The sequence below is a fragment of the Paramormyrops kingsleyae genome, chromosome 2 (assembly GCF_048594095.1).
Source record: "Paramormyrops kingsleyae isolate MSU_618 chromosome 2, PKINGS_0.4, whole genome shotgun sequence".
In the NCBI taxonomy this organism is placed as follows: domain Eukaryota; kingdom Metazoa; phylum Chordata; class Actinopteri; order Osteoglossiformes; family Mormyridae; genus Paramormyrops; species Paramormyrops kingsleyae.
The window spans coordinates 21468543-21491388 of NC_132798.1; the positions used below are offsets into that span (position 1 = coordinate 21468543).

Below are 22846 nucleotides of genomic sequence, written 5' to 3' on the forward strand. Positions count from 1 at the left end.
GATATCCTTATGCCTCCCAATCAGTGTTATCTTACAGCCCTGTGTATGGTGCAGGGTGTGGCTCTGTGGGTTAGGGCACTGCCTGTGATTGGAAGATGATAAAGATGATGATAAAGATGATGATAAAGGTGCTCTATTGTCATTGTAAGTACAATGAGATTTAGTTTGGAACGTGTTGGAGATCAGTGCCATGTGTGATGGATGTGGGGTAGAAACTGTTCCTCAGCCAGGTTCTGCGAGCACTGGTCACTGGTCCCATGGTCAGCAGAGTGATGTCACTGTTGGACCCCTGAAGGAGGCCCTAAGCTGATCCTACTCTCTCAAGTGTATGTTACTTTAAATAAAAGCTTCTGGTTGAAATATTCAGGAAGAATTCAGATTTTAAGAACTTCTTGATTGTTTGGTGGAGAGTGAATGTTATTGATTGTAACATTATGAATTGCTGGCACAACATATTGATTATGTGTCTAAAAAGTTGTTTGTTATAGATAAAAACCTTAATCTTTTTGCTGAAGGCATTGCAGCCTTGCGAAAGACGCCAGCAGCGGCTGCGTGTGACGTGCCTACGGAGCCCAATTAGTGCAGGTAAAAACAGGAGCAATTCTTGCTTCAGACCAGCAGGTGTCAGTATCTGCCTGCAGGATAAGCATGCAGCTCCTCCCTCCTTCCTGCACTATGGCACAACAGCGATCTTTGATTCGCAGCAGTAAATGAGTGTGAGGAGTGACCTGAGGAATGCAAGCAGCACACTACTGACTCACATCTGCATGGGGCCCCCCCAGCTCCACCCAGGGGGAAAAGGCATTTTGCCAAAGAAAACTAAATAAAGCCCATGCTCTACACCCCTATTCCTCACTTTGCTCTTTTTCTGCTGCCCTGACGCACTGGACATTTTCTTTTTGAACTTTCTGCCGCTTTGGCTATAATCTCCCACCAAGTGTGACATCACTGAGAGCGGCTGCTTGCTGCCTGTCGTCATGGCTCTTCTCCATCCATCACTCACACCACCCCCCCCCCCCTTCCCCGTCCCCGTCCCCACCCCCACCAGCTCTGCACTGGTGGGCTTTTCATGGGGGCACCTGTCAGGAAGGGGGGAGGGGTGGGGGTGTGCAGTGAGGGCCAGATGAGCAGAGAGAATGAGGGTGTTCATCCTGGGGAGAGGAGGTGTGGGAGGCCGAGCGGGGGGGGGATGATGGAGGAAGGAGGTAAGGGGGGGGGGGGGGGTTGGCTAATCGCCGGCGAGCTTCACTCTGCTATCAGTGCTAAAGGGCTCCATTCAAGGGCACCTCAGCTGGTGCCTGTGAAGATCGCGGGGGCCTCGCACCCGTGGGTGGGGGCACAGAGACACCCTCCTGGCTCACATTATGTCTTTCTGCCTTCGCAGCACTCCCATGTTCCCATCATGCACCTGTACAGATGCATCACGAAGCCCAACAAGCATGGCTTCCTGGTCCAGGTGCCATTCCAGGAGATCCACCTCCTAGGCAGCAGCACGCGCTCACTGTCCTTTTGGGGATGTTTGAAATCACTAATGCGACAGGAATGCCTGTGCTCCTGCAAGGGCCCTCATTCTGTGGCCCCTGAATGCAAGCAGCTGAGAAAGCAGCCGCCTTGGGATGACAGGGGCTGCATTTAGGTCCACGGACCCTGGGACTGGAGCGGGGGGGTGGGGAGCGACTCCCTCCACAATGAAGTGGATACAGGGTGCCACAAAGAGTGGCTCTGTGCTCCTGCTTGGAGGATGAGCCCCCTCGGGTCCCAATCCGGGGGGACTCCATGAGTCCGGCTCATTCAGACCGGGCCAGGCACCAGTGCCATTTGGAAGTGGCCCGTCTCACCTCCTTGGCAGCAGTTCCAGTGTTTCTCCCCTCAGGGATGGGCTCTGGCCACATGTCTCTGCTGTTTTTCTGTGATGATGAGGGATACGGCCAAGCCAGTATTGACGCACATGCAGCACAGGTGCACAGCGTCTGTGATGATGAGGGATAAGGCCAGGCCAGTGCTACCTCACATGCGGCACAGGCGCACAGCGTCTGTGGTGCTGAGGGATAAGGCCAGGCCAGTGCTACCTCACATTCGGCACAGACACACAACGTCTGTGGTGATGAGGGATAAGGCCAGGCCAGTGCTACCTCACATGTGGCACAGGTGCCCACGTCCAACTGGCAACCCTGCTCACAATAAGATGGAAGATAGATAGACAGTTTTTATCCAAATCACACACCACACCACACCAGCTCCATGCCCCATGTCAGTGATGCTGGCAGCATGTCCACACACCTGGCTTCCTCACCATGTCTGTCCCCTGGGGGAAATCAAAATGCTCCAAAATCAGGCTTTGGCGCTGAACACACCCTTATCGTGAATCTGGAATCAAGGCAAGCTAGTGGAGGCCTGCAGGAAACTCACTGTTTAATCCATCAGGAGGACAATGGAGGGGAAGTTTCCCTCAAACTGGGCCTTTCCAGTTCAGCCCGTCTGTCCTGGGGGAGTAGCCTGACTCTCACGGGAAACCTCGTCCCGTCGGGGGTGGGCAGGCAAAGTCGACGGCACTGGCCTGCTAATGAAAGCTGGAGTTGATGAAAAAGCCATCATACATTTGCTCAGTTAGCAAGGCATAGGAATGTAAGCTCGGGTGTGGGTTACGGGAACCAGCCAGGACCATGTTCCCATGGAAACAGAGCAGCCAAGTGTCACACAGAAAGGTGTCCCCTTCTTCTGATTTTGTCTTCACCTCCTCCTCCTACTTCTAAAGCACAGGGGATGACCGATACATCTATTAGTGTGAGTATGGTGCAGCTAGTGCCCCCAGCAGGAATAAAAGGGGCAGTGCATTTTACAGACCTTGCCGGTTGGTATGGCACACCTTTGCATCTGTCATGGGTCTGCACCAGCCGCCCGGCACCCAAGCTGTATGCTATTCCTCCCGCTGGTCATCACAGACTTCCTTGTCACGGTGGGAGGGCGTGTGGACTCTCTCTGAGTGTCCCTGCATGTCCCTACAGTGGACTAACTGGCACGGTGAGAGGGCGTGTGGACTCTCTGTGAGTGTCCCTGCATGTCCCTACAGTGGACTAACTGGCACGGTGAGAGGGCGTGTGGACTCTCTGTGAGTGTCCCTGCATGTCCCTACAGTGGACTAACTGGCACGGTGAGAGGGCGTGTGGACTCTCTGTGAGTGTCCCTGCATGTCCCTACAGTGGACTAACTGGCACGGTGAGAGGGCGTGTGGACTCTCTGTGAGTGTCCCTGCCTGTCCCTGCAGTGGACTAACTGGCAAGGTGGATAGCCAGCATTGTTTCTGGCTTCTCATGTGGAATAACCCCCCACGCCCCAACCCCATCACTGGGAATGAAAAATACACCAACAGGGAATGAAAAATACACCAGGCCTAACTTTAGATATTAGGGGTGTTCGAATGTTGTTCGCGCTTTGCCCCGTGCCCTGGGACTACCTCCAGTGCTCCTGGTCACACATGGACCTCGCCACTGGCTCTCGGTGCCGGCTGCTCCAGCAGCCAGCACTGACTGTGCGGGGGAGTGATGATAAGCAGCAGGATGCCTCAAGTGCCCTTTTCTTGGGTTTTTTTTTTTTGTTGTTGTTGTTGTTGTTTTTTTTTTTTTTTTTTTAATGTGTATGTGCGTATGGAGCCCTGTCTTTGCCCCTCAACAATAAAATGTAACTATTAATCTCAATTTTGCTAAATAAAAGGATCTGGCTTGCATCAGTCACATGACTGCCATTAACCAATGCTCGCCCTTGAGGGCAGAGCGCGCTCATTACGAGCCGGGTACGAGCTCACAAAGTGCACGCGCATTTTCTGCAGGCTGGGTAGTGCGGAGCTGGAGGAGAAGCAGGCAAATTAATTGGAAGGTGCAGACTGCAACAAAACAGTAAATAGGGTGTACAGCGCACACTATAGTCTATAATAACAAATGAATTGAAATAAATGAGCGTGCCGTTTGTGCAACAGCGCGACAAACATTACCTGTCCTTTTATGAACTGCACAAGTTGTGGTGGTCATTAACTGCTAGCTAACTGGGTAAGGGTGTTACAAGGGGCTCTGTAGCTCTGTCCACCATTTTAGGGAACATGTTTTGTTTTAAAGTAAGTTACAGGACTTTTCCCTTCTTTTCTGGAGGGCTTTTATTTCACTAAAAACGATCTAATATGGATATCCACATAATTCCATATTAGATTCGTCATGAATGTGAGTTGTTGTTATTCAGCCTGTTCTATCTTTTTTAACTTTGAGCACCCGCCCCTTTAAATGTCTCTCCACGGCCCTGATAAGCAGGGTAATCTGCATTCCGCCATGTGGCTGGCTCTCCCATGTGCCAAGGAGGTGAGGATACCAGCTTCATCGCTCTCTGGGGGGGGGGGTCTGTGGTCATGGCCCTGGCAGGGGGCCCCCATTGCTGAGTCAACATTTACTCAGTGCTCATAAGAGCAGCCTTGGTGGGGGGTCCCTGATCGGGGCTGCACCACTGATGGGGCAGGCGGGAAGGGCTGCTCTTTGATCCCATGGTCTCCATTGGCCCGCACACATGATATCCAGAATTGTGGGGAGGTGTTTGTTTCATTGCTTTAAAAAACAATCAGTGTTCCGCCTCCATTCCTCCTCCTCTGTACATTTCTGCTCTTAGTCGCTTGCAATTAAATGCTAACCTTAAATATGACAATTCATGGACTTGGGACCCTGTGTGGACAGTGCTCTCTGTCACCCCCCGCTGAATGTTCAGTGCTCTGTCCTCCCTGCAGCTCATGGGATGGGCTGCAGGGTAATGCTTTTCCCTGGCATTGATGTCAGAGTGCTTGGCGATGGCCTCTCTCCCACCTGACCTGACGATGTGACCTTTGACCTGCGGGCAGTGCACTCAGTGATGCCTAGCGAAGGACACAAAGCCCTTCTCCATGCCAGAGCTACATTTCTGCATCAAAGAGGGCATCTGGCTAGTGACACGTTACTTCCTGTCCTGACACTATGTGCTTGTTCAAAACAAACCCAACTGGGGCTGGAGTGTCAGACAGACATAGCCTATTGTCGCCGGTCCCCCTGCCCACACCCACCGGCACATACAGCCCTAACCCTAACCCTAAGCCTAACCCTACGCCGAGTCTCCTCCCTGAGGAGCCCAGGTGCCCATAGTTGGAGAGTATGGCCCACTCCAGTTTAGCCCTGTGCTCCCCCGCGCCTATCAGAGCATCCCCCCTCCCCCGTTGTCTAGACAAGGGCAGTGTGCCTACGGCCACATTAAGATATTAGGAGTGTTATATGACCCTAATCCTTCTCCGGGGGGGGGGGGGGGCAGCAAAGGCACAATCCTCTCTGAAAGGCTGATTTCTACACATGTGTCAAACTGATGCCATGAGTACAGCATCGCCGTGGACCCTACGCCGTACATGTGCACTGCCCCGGAAACGAAGACCACAACAACAATTGGCCTGTTTCGTGGCATTCATTGATATTTTTATGGGAACAGAGAAAGTGTAAATTCCTGGGGTACTTATATGGCTGACTGTAACTGAAGCAATGTTTATATCTAGCATTATATTACCCACCCTGGGTATCATATCAACAGGTCTACAAAACACTCAGGATGCTGGCGCCAAATTCACATACCTCCATTAATTTTATTTGTACTTTACAAAAAAGTAAAACGTACTATAGAGACTAACGTTAGAATGTACAATGCATAAACAGTGACTATAGCAGCTCAACATTTTTCCAAATTTGTCTACACAAAGTTTGGAGCAGCACAAATGTAACCAGGACTCCATAAATTGATACTTTGTTAAATGCTTGGTTTTCTTCTGTTCAAATTGTTTGATTCAACAACTGAATATATCGCAGCGTGAGAAGATGATAAATGCAACATCCAAAACTATGGATCACCTAGCGTCATGGCAGAGGGATTGCTGAGCAACACCCACGCAGACAGTATCACACATATAACTAGCTGGTTAGTGATGATGGCCGCATGACCACCGGTATCACACCCATTCCTGCCCCGCTGGCCCTGCGCTCCATGCAGAAGTATATCTAGCTGGTTAGTGATGATGTCAGTGTGAGTACTGGTATCACACCCATTCCTGCCCCACTCAGCCTTCACTGTACTCCTCACCCGACCTCGGCCCAGTGACCATGACCGCCGGCACAATGGCTCTGCTCCAGCCACGACCAGCCATGTGGCAAAATGCATCACAGTGGATAGAGAGCCGTGCGTGAGGTGCTCTCCAGCAGGGCCTGGGGTCAGAATCCAGGCGCTGGGCTTTCGGAGTCACTGCCACCATCAGGCAGATGCTGGGATTGCAGATACGTGCGTGCATCACCCAATAAGGCCAGCACCGTGTGAAAGGTGATGGTGACCCAGACATACAAAGCGCCCCCTTCAGGAACCTTGGCTGAAGATAGTACAACAGGGCCACCTACCAGTGGAGGAGGGGCCCATGAATGACCGAGAGATGTGCAGCTCCAGGATGAATGGGTCTTACTATGCATTGCAGAGAATGGGCACTGGGAGGAGGGGCACAGTCAAATAACGCTTTTCCACTGTCATACAGGAACCGAATCATACCTGAGCCGTGCCTGACCCAGACCTGAGCTGTGCCTGACCCAGACCTGAGCTGTCCACATGTACAGCGTGGTTCCAGCTCGCTTCAGTTTTCCATTGCAGATGGGTCAGCTCGGTAAAGGTTGGGTTTGGAGAGCAACAGTGACATAAAACTGAAGAGATGCTTATTTACTGTTTACATGGTGTGCATCATGATTTATTGTGTGCAATACTTATTCCGGTAGCATGTCTGTAAGAATTGCCATATTATGCAAGTATCAAACACTAACAGAATTAGCATTCACTTGCGTAAGTTTGCATTATGAATCCATTCTTTTCAGCTGTTCAGTACTTTTACAAATAGGCAGTTGGAAGTTATTGGGAATGCATCAATACTTTGTAATGAATTATATATAGAATATACACCTTTTCCTTCAGTTACTCCATGCATAGAACACTTGTATCGCTGTGCATTTTGCCTAATCAAATGGTGGTGATGCAACAAGCTTAGTTTGGTCACGCTTTTGACCCTGCTAGTAAGCAGGGTCATGTCAGCTTAGGTACAGCTCGCATGCTTTGCAATGGTACGGCACGGGTACAGCTCGGGTACAGCTCAAGTGCGGCTTAGTTATGACTTGGATACGGATCACATACTTTGCAATGGTTTGGCTCAGGTATGGCTCAGGTATAGCTTGCATACTTTGCAATGGTTTGGCTCAGGTATGGCTCAGGTATAGCTTGCATTCTTTGCAATGGTACGGCTCAGGTATGGCTCAGGTATAGCTTGCATTCTTTGCAATGGTACGGCTCAGGTATGGCTCAGGTATAGCTTGCATTCTTTGCAATGGTACGGCTCAGGTATGGCTTGGGTATAGCTTGCATTCTTTGCAATGGTATGGCTCAGGTACGGCTTAGATACAGCTCAGGTGTGGTTTGGGTACAGCTCACATTCTTTGCAATGGTAAAGCTTGGGTATGGCCCACGTACAGCTTGCATACATCGGGTACAGTTCGGTTCTTGGTGGCAGTGGAAAAACGCCATAAGGCAGAACAGGCCCTTGTTTAGCTTGTGGATTCCTTCACTGTGGGAAACCTTAAGCCCCAGATAAGAACCTTTTAATTATCAGCAGTCCCCCCCCCCCACCTAAACGGTAACAAATTGCTTCCCATCAGCCCTTGAGACCCCCCCAGTCCTGGCCCAGAAGCCTTTTGTGTCCTGGCTCACAGGTGTGACAGGGTCTAATTAAAAATGGTGCCACAGCATCTGAAGGTGACACCCCAGCGTCTTTGATGTTTAATTTGGGGGGGAGGTGTGTTTGCAGTAGAGGGCCAGCGGGGCAGGAATGGGTGTGATACCAGCGCCCGCACTGACATTGTCACTAACCGAGCCCATGCCGTGGCCTACACAAGTGGCTCTGCTGTCATGAGCATTTATAGTTGTGTGCGGCTGTATCTGTGTCACTCAACGGTCAGTCCGCCAAAATACTAGGTGATACATAGTTTTGCATGTTGCATTTATCACCTTCCCACCCTGCGGAATATTCCACTGCTGAATCACACAATTTAAAAAGAAAAAAGTAACACTTAACAAAGTATCCATTCAGCGAGTCTTGGTTACATTTGTTCTGTTACAAATTTCCCATAGATAAATTTGGAATAATGTCGAGTTGCCACAAAGTCACTTTTTATGCATTGTCCCTTTTAAATGTAAGTGTCTATACTAGACCTGTTGCTACGATGCCTAGGGTGGGTTATTTACAGTTTTTTTCATTTGCTAAGATACATTCTGCAATACTAAATTCGCCTTCTTGAAACTCTTCACACAGTTGCCATAACATCAGTTTATCTGGGGTAAACAGTGAATCACTTCTCATTGCTTTCATACAAATGCATTCAGTGACTCAAAATTAATGGATTCCTTTCTCATTCAAAATCCACCACCATCAAAACTTTACATTTTTACATTTGCTCTCTTTCACTCTCCCTCGTCTGTCTCTCCCCCCTCTCTCTCTGTCCCTCCCCGCCTCTCTCACCAAGAGGGACTGGTACCTGAGCCAAACTCTGATTAGCCAGACTGTCATTCACAAGACCAGAATGTTCTTAAGATGTCCTTTCGGTGACAGTAACCGTGAGTTGCCACCAGTCACACAGAGAAGAGACTCTGACCATGTGTGACCCTTAAGCCAAACCCTAACCCTCACCCTCTCACAGACCTGTATCATGTGCCCACTTCCTCCAGCTGCTGTGGGATGAAAGCTTCTCCCAGGGGCCTCCCAGCCAGCCGGGGGCCCTGGTGAGAAACAGCAGGCAGCACCTATAAGGGACACTTTTATAAGTTTTCTTTGTCACATCAATGGCTCTAAGTGGAGAGTTTTGACACAGTAAAAAGTCATCCCCCCCCACCCGCCCCCATCGTTCTCCTGTGACTGATTTTCCATATTCTGACAAAATGCAAATGAAAACTGGAAATAATTGGCAACAAACTCTTGGCAGTGTTAGTTTAATTAAGAGTTTTTCTGGGACATTGCTACACACAAAATCTTAAGTCCTTCCGCTGCTGTTTATTTTCACAACCATAGCCTGGATAGCCCTCTGTCGCTACTGACTGGGACATTGGGAGTGACCCTCCCATGCCTCTCCCTCCCCCACAATCCATCTAAGCTGCCTGCCCCCACTACCCACAGCACTAAAGATACACAGAGCCTCCCATCCAGACAGTTCCTCTCATCCTCACAGATCCTCCCGTCCCAACAGAACCACCCACCCCGACAGAACCTCCCATCCCGACAGAACCTCCTATCCCGACAGAGCCTCCTATCCCGACAGAACCTCCTATCCCGACAGAGCCTCCTATCCCGACAGAGCCACCCATCCCGACAGAGCCTCCTAACCCGACAGAGCCGCCCATCCCAACAGAGCCTCCCGCAGAAAAGCTGGGCTCAGAATGTGGTACCATAACATCAGTGAAAGTGATACAGGCTATGGCGCCCATACCTGGAAAATTCAATCCATGGCCGATTTATTTAATCGAATAACAGTGGTGCTGGCAGTGAAGGAGCTTGCCAACTAATTAGCGGAATAAGGTTACATGATTTTTTATACTGAGAAGAACAAATGATTGATCTGCTGGCTAGAATTAATAAAAAAGTATAACTATGTCGGAGGTCATATAAAATATCATGGCCTTTGAATGGCGAAGAAATCATGAGGCGAAGCTTTTACCATTACTGCAAAATCCTTAAAAAGAGAGCAGTACAAGAGGGAGCGAGAACAAACTGACACACAGATGGGGGAGCCTATACCGAGACAAAAGAGGATACAGGCAATAGAGAGTAAGGAGTCGTACTCCAGAAACTTTTTTTTGGTTTGGCAAAATAAAGCCAAAAAAAAATGAAATACAGATTAACCTTTACTTTACTACGTAACATTTCTGTACTGTTCTTTTTGATTTCGGTGGAAATACCGTCTGGTTCTCAAAAGGCACCAAGTGAGAACCAGCCCAGCACAAGCACCAGTACCAGCACCAGCCCCAGCTCCGTGTTGGTGGAAACGAGGTCCCTGTTCCTAAGGTAACCCTCAGGTTCCACTCTCCATCAATGTTTTTTTGCATTTTCTTTCCTTTAAGTACTAATCGTTTTCCAGCCCCATCGTCCCCCTCCCCTCCCCCAGATGTTTTTCAACAGAGACAAATATTGACTTTTGTTGCGACTTCACTACCACCAGTTGTTCTGCCAAGATTATATCTAACAGAACTCATTACCCTCAGATCAAAAAGGCCCACCCCAATCACCATGCTAATGGGCTCTCATTGAGTTCCTGGGCATTTACCTACTGCCGGGTTACTGCTGGACCTAGCCAGACCGGTCCGAATTTCACTCCCCCCCAACACCCACCCCGCCCAAGCATGTAGAGGGGAATGTGAACCTTCATTGCCATGTGTGACCCCCACCCCTCACCCCCCAAACCCCACTGACAGGTTGTCTTACCATTGTGGTGCATTCTGGGATACCAGTTAAGTTAGGCAATATAACAAGATTAACTTCCTGAGGCATAATTAGAAGTATTACTCAGTGATGGCAACTATGCTGCAAATGTATTGAATTAAACCTGAGACGGTATGAGGGTAAGCCCTTGCACTAGGATTTTCAGTTTGTTTTATTGTTCAGTTGTTGTTTCTGTGAAGAAGCAGAATAAACACTGGGAAGCATGAAGGCCACTGCCTGGAACTAGCTGATGCCTGCCACAGTGATCTTGCCACTTCCATGAAGGTGTTTGCTTTGTCATGCAAATCAAACCCCTTTTAGGAGTCTGGCGTCAGTTGCACTGCAACAGGAACACACTGCACAGACCCTGAGAGGAGCTACACGCACCCTGAGGAGCTGCACAGACCCTGAGGAGCAGCAAGGACCCTGTGAAGAGCTGCACGGACCCTGAGGAGCTGCAAGGACCCTGTGAAGAGCTGCACGGACCCTGAGGAGCTGCACGAACCCTGAGGAGCTGCACGGACCCTGTGAAGAGCTGCACGGACCCTGACTCACTCAGCCTGTGGCTGCCTGCTCAGGCCTTCTGGACCAGGAGGACCTTTATAGAACTCACTGACCATTAGCCCAATGAGCAGGGTCCAGAGCCATGAGCCTCACTCTCACAGCTGAGAAGCCTCCTGACCCTGGAGATGCCCGGCATGCTCGGAAGCTGGCTGCCGCCCAGTGTCTGGCCGACAGAGTCTGATCCGTGTGGAGTCCCCATCGAATGCTGGCGTGTTTGTGTGTGGCACTCCATGTGCATGTTTTACCCACTCAGGATCCGTGTAGCTGTCAGACAAACCATCACACGGATAACGGACCAGGACAGCTGGATCCACTAAGAAGACACACAAGAGGAATGGCGTGCGATAAAAAGCAATGTTTATTTCATAAAACAATTGATAATAAAAAACAAAAACAACGTCATAATTCTATCATACAGCTGTTAGTTAGTAAGGTGAGGCTGATTACCCCCCCCCCCCACCCCGTCAACCCCATTGCCCCATGATGCTGCCACCTCTTCACAGATACTTCCCCCCCCACTTCACACCCTAACCACCCCCCAAAAACATTTGCCAGCTGCCATCTGTCTCTCCCCCCCCCCGTCTCCTCTTCAAACTATTTAATTAATCTGTAGCACCTTCCTTGACTCACCCCCCCTGCAGCCAAACACCCCTCGGTCGACACCATTGAGCCAGAGCAGGTAAACAGTCAACCCCCCCACACAAAAACTACCCAACTCTATGCAACTTTAGACAAGTGCTTAAAAAGAACAAAAAAAGCCAAGAGAAAGTATGAAAATACTGTACATTTTTAATTTTTCTTTTCCAGTGTAATCAGAATATCGCCCCCACCCTCGTGTGGACCCCCCCCCACCACACCGGGAGGGGGAGTCCCGCAGTCCTGTTGAAATGACCGCTCACCTCCGAAGGTGCATGAGGAAACCAGCAGCTGCAGGGGCTCAGCCAGCTGGCACCCGTTGCTGGTGGGGCTGGGGGGGCAGGGGTGACCCCCCTTCACGCTAAGCTTTCTGAGTCCATCCCCCAGGGGAGGCTGTAGCGGGCTTTTTTAAAAAGAGACGTGTTGCTTGACCGGTCGGCGCCACCTCCGGCTCAGTTTACTGTGACGACAGCAACTTTTTCTTTGTCTCCAGTAACAAATTAAGACACTTTTTTCACAGCAGGGTGTCCATCAGCTCGAGTCCGCAACCGAGCCGGAATGCGTGGTGGGGAACGCAGGCGCCCCATGGCCGCATTCCGCGGCCGTCACACCTTGGTAGCCAGAGACTGCACCTCGGACTTCTGCGTCTGGGCGCTGAGGGTGGAGGAGATGGAGCTCATGTGGCCGTGCACAGCCTTCTTCAGGCTCAGCAGACACAGGCACTGTGAGCGGAAGCGCAGGTCGAAGAAGGCGTACAGGAAGGGATTAAGGCAGCTGTTGACGTAGGCCAGGCAGGTGGCGTAGGGGTGCGCCAGCAGCAGGAAGCGCAGGAAGGCACAGCCACTGGGCGCCAGGTTCAGGTAGGACAGTGCATCCAGGCTCTTCAGCACGTGGAAGGGTGTCCAGCAGATGGCAAACACCACCACCAGGGTGGTGATGATCTTGAGCAGGCGCCGCTTCTTCTGGTCCTCTTTGCGCAAGTTGTTGAAGTGCCGTGTGACAGTGAAGCCGATGAAGCAGTAAAAGACAGTCATCGCCAGGAAGGGCAACAGGAAGCCCAGCGCCGACGACGACAGGCTCAGCCCGGCAATCCACATGGGGTCGTGCAGCCGGTTCAGCGTCACCAGGCTGAAGTCCATGGCACAGATGGTGCGGTTGGACTCGCTCTCCTCCACAGTGGTGCGGAACAGCAGCGTGGGCACCGCCAGGATGCCCGACAGCAGCCAGATGCCGCCCAGGGAGGCCAGCATGGTGGCGCGGGAGCGTAGGCGGCCACTGGACAGCGAGTGCACGATGGCCAGGTAGCGGTCAAAACTGAGGCACGTCAGGCAGAAGATGCTGGCGTACATGTTTACCAGAACAACGTAGCTGCTGACCTTGCAGAGAGCCACACCAAAAGGCCAGTGATAGCCCAGGCCTGTGTAGACCGCCCACAGTGGCAGCGTGACCACAAAAGTGAGGTCGGCCAGGGCCAGGTTGCCGATGTAGACGTCGGCTGCCCGGCGCTTGAACTTGGACTTCCAGACAGTGACAATGACCACGCCGTTGCCAGAGAGCCCCAGGATGAAGATGAGCATGTAGAGCACAGGGATGAGCGAATAGGAGGGCTCCCACTCAGTGTAATCACAGTCGCTGTTGTTGCCGTCATAGTCGTCATAGGATATGTCCCCGTACAAAGCGGTGGGATCCATGTTAATTAAAAAAAAATTCAAATCCAAACGCAGCTCCTGAATGTTCAGAACGTCCCGTTTATATCGCCAGAATGAGCAGGATCAGACGAGGCTTGATGAGCGCCGGTAGGAATGTCCTTAGCTAGAGAAAACAAGCGACACCAAGTGAGAGACTGTCTGCGCTGCTGAGCTGCCTGCCTTTTTAAACTCTCAGCCCTCCACACCCCTTTCCCCTCCCAGGACTAATCCCCCTCCCGCATCAATCAGCCCCTCTCACCCCCGCCCCGTCTCTGCTTACTTGGCCCCGTCGGTCGTTCGCCCGCCCGGCTGGAGTCCCGCATCTTCCAAGCAGACCTACCGGCTCCTCTAATCACGCCAGTAAGGCTTCAAAGTGCAGGAAAGGTTACAAGCCTCGAGCCTAGTTCTTCTTTAAATACTTTATAGAATCACTTATAACTTCACAATTGCACAATTGAACATAATATTAATATTAAAATAACAGCTTCTGAGTCCACAAAAACAGACAGCACTCCTGAGAGCGTCAGCGAGCCCCTGAATCGCCCACCCTAGCCCTAACTCGAAGCCAGACCCGGACAGTCCCGCTGCGATGCGCTGTTTTCCTACCTCGGCATTCCTGTTTTTCCAGCCGCTAATTGATTGTGCTGAGGAAACAACGGACACAAACAATCTATGCACACGGAGGCTTGCTTAAATCGTACTTTAAACGCTATGTTGCCTTCAGCTCGTATTTTCCCCAGTTTTTATAATAAAAACAAGCCTGGGCAAGCGCAAGATCACGGTGCAGTTTGAATAGCAGTGCAATGCTACATTACAATGGCAGCCCCTAAGTGTTAACTGCCGCAGCTTGGAGATTTTACATTTTTATACACATTGATTTGGGATGTGAGATTATTTAAATGTCATCTGACAGACTTTTAGGTAAAATGTAGGGAAACCACAATGAATAGATAACTGTGTCAATCAATTAAATAAAAACAACTGGGGTTTATTAATATACTTCAGCGCAACATCTCGTATACAATAATGCTGTGGTATCACAAGAACATAATAAATTTACAAACATTTCATAATTATTCCTTTGGACCCCCCCCCCCACATTTAACATAAAATATTCGTTTTATGCCAGGGTGTCCCCCCCCCACTTTCAAAATGCTTCTGACGCCCCTGCTTATATAGCAATAGTCTGTGAAACAAACTGGGGAGCATCGGATGCTCGAAAGCATATTTCGTCGGCGCATTCTTAGAATTACTCATGTTTAATAACTGGTCTTTTTTTGTTATTTTCATATCTAAATCAAGATAATTTAATTAATTTAAAAATAAAGTCAAGTGAAAAATAATGACGAAAATTAAAATAAGGGCTGGCATTAGCCGAATTGTTTTAGCAACGTTTCATGGCAAGTTTGAGACTCCCTGCTATTTTGGAGCAGACGTAAAATGTTTCTAACAGCTGATTTCATTTGTCTTAGATTAATATGAATTTCATTTTAAAGCAAATTGACACGTCACAGACAGATTAAAATGCTAGATTACCAAACGTATACGAACAAAAAAAACACATTTGAAGGTTGTCCTGTTGAACGTATTTCTGTTTGAAGGAAAAACAGGAAGCCCATTCATATCTCCAAAGACCTACATTGTATCCCACAATTTAACAATTTAAGTTCTCGTTGACAAGGCGCCTAGTTTCATAGTATTTTCTTTTTGTCGCCAGTAACAACACTGGCCAGAAGCGGAGAAGTTGAGACGGGGCGTGCAATGTAGTGCTTCCATAGCACGACAGAGGGTGCTACTGTGGAACTAACGTTTGTCTGGCTTATTGGCTAATGATTCTCGCTTCACTACAGACAGAGGTGTAAATAAACGAAGTTCAAATACTTTGTTACTGTACTTAAGTGGCCTTAACTTGCAACTTTTATTTTCACTTAGCTACACTTTGGAGTCAAATAACGACTTTTACTCGGATACGTTCTGTACTATCGCATGCAGCGCACCGAGTATGGACTCACTATTCTGGGTAAAATATGAATTGAGATTTTTTTTGAGATCGCTATTTTTCTTTCACGATTCTTGAGCAATATATTATTATTATGCACTACATATTGTCTTTATGAAGATGGAACAAACAATATGTAGAGATGCACGATATAACGGTTAACATACCGAAATTTCCGTCGGATATTTAAACTTTTTCAATATTCAAATTTAGTAGCACTAGAACTAACAACACAACCCCTGAAATAAAGGTAATGACTACATTAGACGAGGAAGGTTTTAGTCGGTTCATTAACCACTTATAAGAGGTCTAAAAGTACCAGCCCAGGAAATATTTATACTTCCTTATTAAGTCTGGTCCGTATATCGATTTTTCATTTTCCACAGAAAAAAAAACATTCAGCTAATCTGCGCCAGCAAACTCGGCGCCTTTTCTGAATAAAACAAGACATGCGACTCAGTTTTCCTTCTTGTGCTGCACTGTAACCCTGTCTTGAGTTAATTTTAAAGGATAGGTTGCTTCACGAAAGATCAATAGATTTAAATATACAGTGGTACCTCAGTTCTCGAACTCATTATAACTCGAATTTCTTAAAATTCGAACCAACCAGTTCGAAAAAAAAATTACCTAGCTAGAACTCAGAAGTCAAACCGTGAACGCCGACCTAAGATAATTTATACGCGCGGGGAAATGAGTCACGCTGCACGTCTCTCAGCGGAAACAAAGGGTAAAGCTTCAATCTCAGTCTCGCATTTTCTGTGATAGCATCCTGCATGTTTACACTAGCTGAATACATATATTTAGACAGTAAAAATACATTTAGACAATGATAGACAGTAACAGTAATTATTATATAATAAAATACATTTAAAAATAAAGATATTATTAATTATTTTAATATAATTAATAATAAACCATTAATACATTTAATTATAATAATATTGTCGTGCCCAGCGGGACTGAACGGAGGCATGGAGCAGATGTCAGGGTATCGGGGAATACAGGGTTTAATTATAGGTAAGGCAGGCAAAACGCAGACGGACAATACAATGACCGGACTGGGGAAACAAACTGAAATGCGGACTAAATACAGAGGACTAATGACAACAACCAGAAACAGCTGATCACAAAGGGATTCTACGCGGGGTCAACGAGGGGGCGTGGCACGCGGAAGGAGCGGACGATGGAGGCAGGACACATTGTTTGGATACATTTATTTTAAAAATTACTGTTTTGATAAATGTGCTTAGATGCGTTTAGTACAGTATATGCTCTTGTTTTATCCTGTTAATTTTGTGTTTAAATGCTTAAAAAAAACGTATTTCGGTGTAATTTTTTGGGACCGGTGTTCTGTCATAAAATCCTACCTATCAAGACGTGCTATGGAGCCTTTCTGCGCATGTGCAGTTCCACCGTTTTGGAATTAGGGTTAGGTTTCAGGGGTTAGGGTTACGGTAAGGGTTTTACGGGGTTTTGGGGGGTTAGGGTTAGGGTAAGAGTTAGGGTTAGGGCTATCGATTAGCACTACGGTAGCATTTTTCGACAAGGCAGCATATATCGACAAAACTCCAGGAACCAATTAATTGGTTTTCCATTATTTCTTATGGGAAAAATTCAATCACAACTTGAACTTTTTAGGATTCGATCTGGAGTTCTGAAAGGATTAAGTTCTAGTTCTGAGGTACCACTGTATAGTACTTTTTAGTTTTTAGTACTTTAGGTACTTTTGAAACCAGGTATTTTTACTTTTAATTTTTATTAAATTTTACTGGATGATTTCCATTTGACCTGAGTAACATTCGGGTGTGGTGTCCGTACTTTTAAGTATGAAAATCAGATGGGGCTGCTCTTTCCACTGCTGACTATAGGAAGCGGTACATTCAGTTATGCATTAGACATTGTGTCTGATCACATGTAAATCTTACTATGACCCTGTCCTGAAGAAGGACTTTAATAATTAAGGAAATTCCTAGTTTTGCATTATAATGCAAACGTATAAATTAAACTGTGGTGTCACCTTATGACATTCCTGCACTTTTATTATTGCCGGCCCCCCGGGGTCCCAGAGGCGGCACAGCAGACGCACACAGGCTACCCAGCTCATAAGCGGCCCTGTGCCACATACCCACCGCTGCTTGCTTTCTGTCACAGCCAAATAACCCTGCAGTCTGAAAACTGTCTGCCTCAATACAAAGCTTTCCTTCCTGGGCCGGGGTGGGGGGTTGGCTGACCTGTGGGTGGGGGTGTCGGTCTATAAGCAGATGCCTCATGGCGCGGGGCGAGGGCTCCTTCCCTGGATGTGACCCACCTGGACGCCCTCACTGCCAGCTGACTGCTCTGGTTCAGCGTGAGCCTGAACTTCATGGCTGAGTGGGTGGAGGTGAAGGTGGAGCACCCAGCCCCACATCTCCCCAGCAAGGAGACGCGGGAGGGCGGGGTCTGGCCCGCATGCAATGACCGTGACCCCATGCCAGCTGCAGGGGGCCGCTTCCTTCTCCACTGACATGTTTTCCTGTGACACTAATTACTTTGGTGTCTGCCTGTTAATGTTAACTATACGGAAATATGTCGAACTGAACTGGTTCATTTCCACGATCTGCTCCCAAATCACACACCTGAGACACAACTACGCCCCTAGCCTTGCTGTCCCACACTGTCCCCAGCTCCTCCCCCCAGAAGGCCCTGTCTCACTTTCCCACACTGTCCCCAGCTCCTCCCCCCAGAAGGCCCTGTCTCACTTTCCCACACTGTCCCCAGCCCACCCCCCCCAGAAGGCCCTGTCTCACTTTCCCACACTGTCCCCAGCCCGCCCCCCCAGAAGGCCCTGTCTCACTTTCCCACTCTGTCCCCAGCCCGCCCCCCTAGAAGGCCCCATCTCACGTTTCCACACTGTCCTCAGCTGGTTAAGATGGTAAAAGTCTTTGGAGTTGGTTAAAATGGTTAACATGGAGCTGGTGACGCTGGTTAGTATGGTTAAAGCTGTCATGATTGGTCCATGCACTCATAACAGTCGTTATTCTACATCATTTTAAGGGTATACGCAAGTACAAAGATCTAGGATGCTGGGAGTACGCACGCTACACTGCTGTGTGGTGGGAGTAGCGGCCAGAAGTCGTACTAGGCAGAATTGGTGCGCAGAAAAAAAAATTGATGTCGCGGACAGGAAACATGAGCCCAAGGAACACAACTTGGAGTTACAGTCCTCTTTGTTTGTATGTCTGAAAGTTCATAAATTGAAAGTTCGTAAGTAGCGGAGCGTCTGTTTAAATGTGTGTTTGCTGCTGCTGCTGCTGCTGTTGTTGTTGTTCCTGTGTTGCTCCCTGCTTTAGTCATTGTAGTTTACCTGTTTTGTTTTTGACCCCTTGTGGCCCCTCTGTTTTCTGCTTCTCCCTTTGAGTTATGCGTCGTTGCACTGTTAATAAAACCCTGTTTGTTGAGAGCCGCTATGTGGGTCATCCCTCCTTCATTATGACCTGTCAAAACAAAAGCCTGTAGAGCTGCTTAAGATGGTTAACATTCTCTGAGCTTATTAAGCTGGTTAAATCAATCTGTGCAGCTTAAATCTTCCTGAGCTGGTCGAGCTGTTACATTTCATATTTAAGACACCTACTGATCTTCCAGACACCCCTCACATACAGATAGCTGAGGCCTGCCCCCCCAGAGGGAAGCCTTTTGCTTCCTGTCACAGAAATCTGTTAAATAAATAAATAGACAAATGAAAAAAATACGTCAGGCTTGATCAGAGACAGATGGGGAACTGGCTGCCTCTGGGGCATCTTCACACAGGATATATCAGTTTGCAGCCTGAATAAATGATGCTCGCTGAAGGGCTGTTTGTACCCCTTCGATCACCGCAGACAATGGGCCAGCAGCTGCCTGTCTTCAGCCTACCGTCCAAGATGCTTCGTCCCGCATCCTGTATTTCCTCTGTCCTGAAGGGGACTGCATTGGGTCCTGGGTCCGTGCCTCCGTGGATGGATTATGGATGGACCACACATGAGCACAGGTTTCACTCTCTGTAAACACACATTCCCAGCAGAAGGCTGTGCAGAGAACTGCCTCAGTCCCCCAGGGGCTGTGTGCCGTCGAGCATGTCTGTCTGGGGGGGGGGGGGGGGGATGGTGCCCAAGTCCTGCATGCAGGGGCGTGTGGGACATCCTGTCGGCAGGGAGAGTAACTGCTGCCTTACAGTATTCCAGTTAGGAACACGCAGTGGCGGGGGTGGCACACAAACACATTACTTTGCCCTTTTCTCACAGATTTATGTTGGTTACTGAGGGCTGAGGACCTGCATGAAACCCCCCCGCCCCTATAGAGCAGTGTGATATGTGAACCTGGGCATGCTTACAGGGAAAAATAATCCTGTTAGAGGCTAATGCAGCATTGATATGCAGCTTATCTAAGATACAGTGAGGGGGACATGCCTGAGTAGGGCCAGAGAGAGTGCCCCCCCAGCCCTGGGCCGGCCTCTGTGGTGTGCCCTTATTTGCCAGGTCATTGATGAAGGGTGAGACCTCTGACCGGGGCCTGTGTGAATAATAAAGCTGTCAGGCACCAAACGCTTTCCTGCCGGATTTGTGGGTTCAGCAGATCTCGGCTGGGGCTCCAGGGTTGGGTGGGCGTGGGGGGGTCACAGAGCGACTCACCCGAGAGCAGCATCCTGATTGCTCCCCCACTTGCAGCGCCTTCCCTAGCCAGGAGATAACACTGTCCATGTCCTCCTTCTCTCAGCCCCCATCTCTCAGACCAGCGGTAGCCAGTTGCCGGTGGCTGGTGGCTGGTGGCTGATAGTCAGTAGCTGGTGGTTGGTGGTCAGTAGCTGGTGCCTGGAATCCGGTGGCCGGTAGCCAGTAGTCGACGGCTGGTAGCCAGTGGCCAGTAGCCTGTAGCCAGTAATCCATGGCCAGTAGCCAGTGACCGGTAGTCGGTAGCTGGTGGTTGTGTCTGGCAGCCAGTAGTCGGTGGCCGGTGGCCAGTAGCCAGTGGCTGGTGGCCGGGGGCTAGTAGCCGGTAGCTGCAAAGCAGTGGGTAGCACAGTGACTGTGCTGAAAGAGCACGATGGTAACACTGGGGGAGGCTAGACAGCAACTTACATGCTCTGAGCTATAAATACATATAACAGAGCTCAGGTTAGATGTGGTGTGAGTGTGTGAGTATGCCATAGCAAATATGAGCATTAAAACTCAAATTAAAAGCTAAAGTGGGGAGGAGGGCTCAGGGCCTCAATTCTTTTTAAGTTTAGCATAAATTTGCTGAGAACAGGGTTCCCTGATATCTCCGAGTAAGAGAATCACAATCCCCCAACCCCTGCTCAGGTCTGTGACTGGGGGTGGGGTGACTCTTACCCACACGAGAAGCATGGAAGTTACCATACCAGCATCATCCATGCAGCCTGAAGATGGAACTTGAGATGCTGCTTTGTTTTTTCAATCCAAAAATATGCCAGGATGGGGTTCACACCAGTACAAAAGCTGTAGAAAATGCACACTGGTTTGTGACGTTTCCTCCAAGATGCCGAGCCCTGATAATAAAACCTGCACAGCATGAGGTCCGGGTGCCACGGCAGTGCGGCAGGGTCTGCTGGCACCAGCCCATTGTTCTCTCACTTCCCCTCCAGTGCTATTTGTTTTGCTCACCTTCTGGGCCCCAGAGACGCCAGGGGACGGCACCTTAAGTGTGGATGATGCTGTGTCTGCCTCCGTGATGTGACCTGCCCAATCAGGATGTCAAAATGAATGTGGAATACATCATCCATCATTTATCCATCTATTCATTCATCATCCATCTTTCATCCATCCATCTGTCCATCATCCGCCCATCCATCCATCCATCCATCCAGAGTCACAGGGAGCCTGGTACCCATCCCAGTAAGCAGAGGGCAGGAGGCAAGGGATACAGTAAAGGAGACATTAAGAAATGTCACTGTTACAGGCTGAGCTTGTGGGTGAGGGGAGTCACACAGGGGCCATTTCCTCAGAGGGGGAGGGTGCTTCACCTTAATCACCCCATGGCCACCTCAGACAACCAAAAGCTCACCAGAAGGATCTGGAAGCCCCCCTCCCCCCCCCAGCCCGGAAGAACCCCCCTTCTATGGCCTGGAAGGACCCCCTCCCTCGCTGGGGCGTGAGTTTTGCTAATGCTGCTTCCAGCACCTGGCAGCTTTCAGTTTCTCTTGCTAACCAAAGACAGGTGGCGGCGGAGACCCACCCATGAGGAAACGCTCCGTCGTCCAGGTCTCATCTTGGGGCATTGTTATACAGAAACGCTCGTTTACACAGGAATTTCAACGTGGGGTGGGGGTTGGAGTGCTGAGGTCCCACCCAGACCCGATGGGCAGTAGGCGCCCCACCCCCATGCCTCAACCGCTGGGTGTGGCCGATACCCCACATTCCCTCATTGTGATCTCAATGACAGGGATTCCCAAGGGGTCCGGCCGGCTTGCCTGATCCATTGGGTCCGTTTGTCCACCCCGCCACCCCCCCCGCCATTCACACCTCTAATGTCATCCAAAAGAAATCTGCCAAAATCAAACATGAAGGGAGAGGCCACCTGTGCCTCAAGGGGCAATAAGCCATCTGTCCTGGGGGCAGCTTCTTCAGCGGGGGAGGGGCAGCTTCTTATACACCTGGACACGGATGAATGGATGATGGATGGCTGGATGGATGGGTGCCCTCGTGATCATCACCTTTTCGCACTGATGCTGTGCCCCCACCCCCATCTCTTACAGGGTTGCCCCCAGCACTTTGCTCAGGTATGCCCCCTGCTGGCTCTGACTCTCCCCCGCAGTCTGGGGCACAAGGTGTTTCCCCTGACCCCCCCCCCCCCCCCCAAACATGGCTGCAGTCAATGGAAAACGCAGCAGGCAGGACAGGATGTGCTCTTGCGGGACAGGGTCACCCTCTGTGTTTCTTTTTGCGTTCTGTTTGGGGTGTCTTCCTGGGTCAGAGAAAAACACTGATGCCATTTCAATTCACAGTTCTTTGAATGAATGTTCATTTAGGACATCCTGTAATTTGTGTAGCATGGTAAAAACATAGGTTCCCCTCCCCAGGATTTCAGCAGAACCTGGGGGAGCACAAAATCACCAGAGTAGGACTGAGAAGCCCCCATATCTGATCCATTGACACTAGCATGGGGGCAGCACTGAGCTGCACTGAGCCACTGACAGCAGCTACACACAGCACTTAAATCAAATCAAAAAAACATTATTTGTCCCTGAGGGGCAATTTGAGAAAATAAACAAAATAAATGAAACAGCCGCTGTACAAGCCAACCGGTCGACCGCATGAGCAGTGACCCGGAAGTTGGTTCCACACTACTCTCATGGGAGTACTGCATTCATGGGACACATGGGAGCAGGACTGAGCTGCACTGAGCCACTGATACCAGCATGAACGCAGCACTGAGCTGCACTGAGCCACT

The 22846-nt window shown here is 49.5% G+C and overlaps 1 protein-coding gene across 1 annotated transcript; it reads right to left on the minus strand.

Moving 5' to 3' along the window:
• Positions 1–11692: 11692 nt before the first annotated feature.
• Positions 11693–13569, minus strand: aplnra (apelin receptor a). The gene has a single exon (XM_023802858.2). The coding sequence runs from the start codon at positions 13426–13428 to the stop codon at positions 12343–12345; it is 1086 nt and encodes a 361-aa protein (XP_023658626.1). The 5' UTR covers positions 13429–13569; the 3' UTR covers positions 11693–12342.
• Between the last annotated feature and the right edge of the window lie 9277 nt (positions 13570–22846).

Bases quoted from the DNA above. Each gene is read 5' to 3' on its own strand.
- aplnra (XM_023802858.2), bottom strand. From the start codon at position 13,428: ATGGATCCCACCGCTTTGTACGGGGACATATCCTATGACGACTATGAC.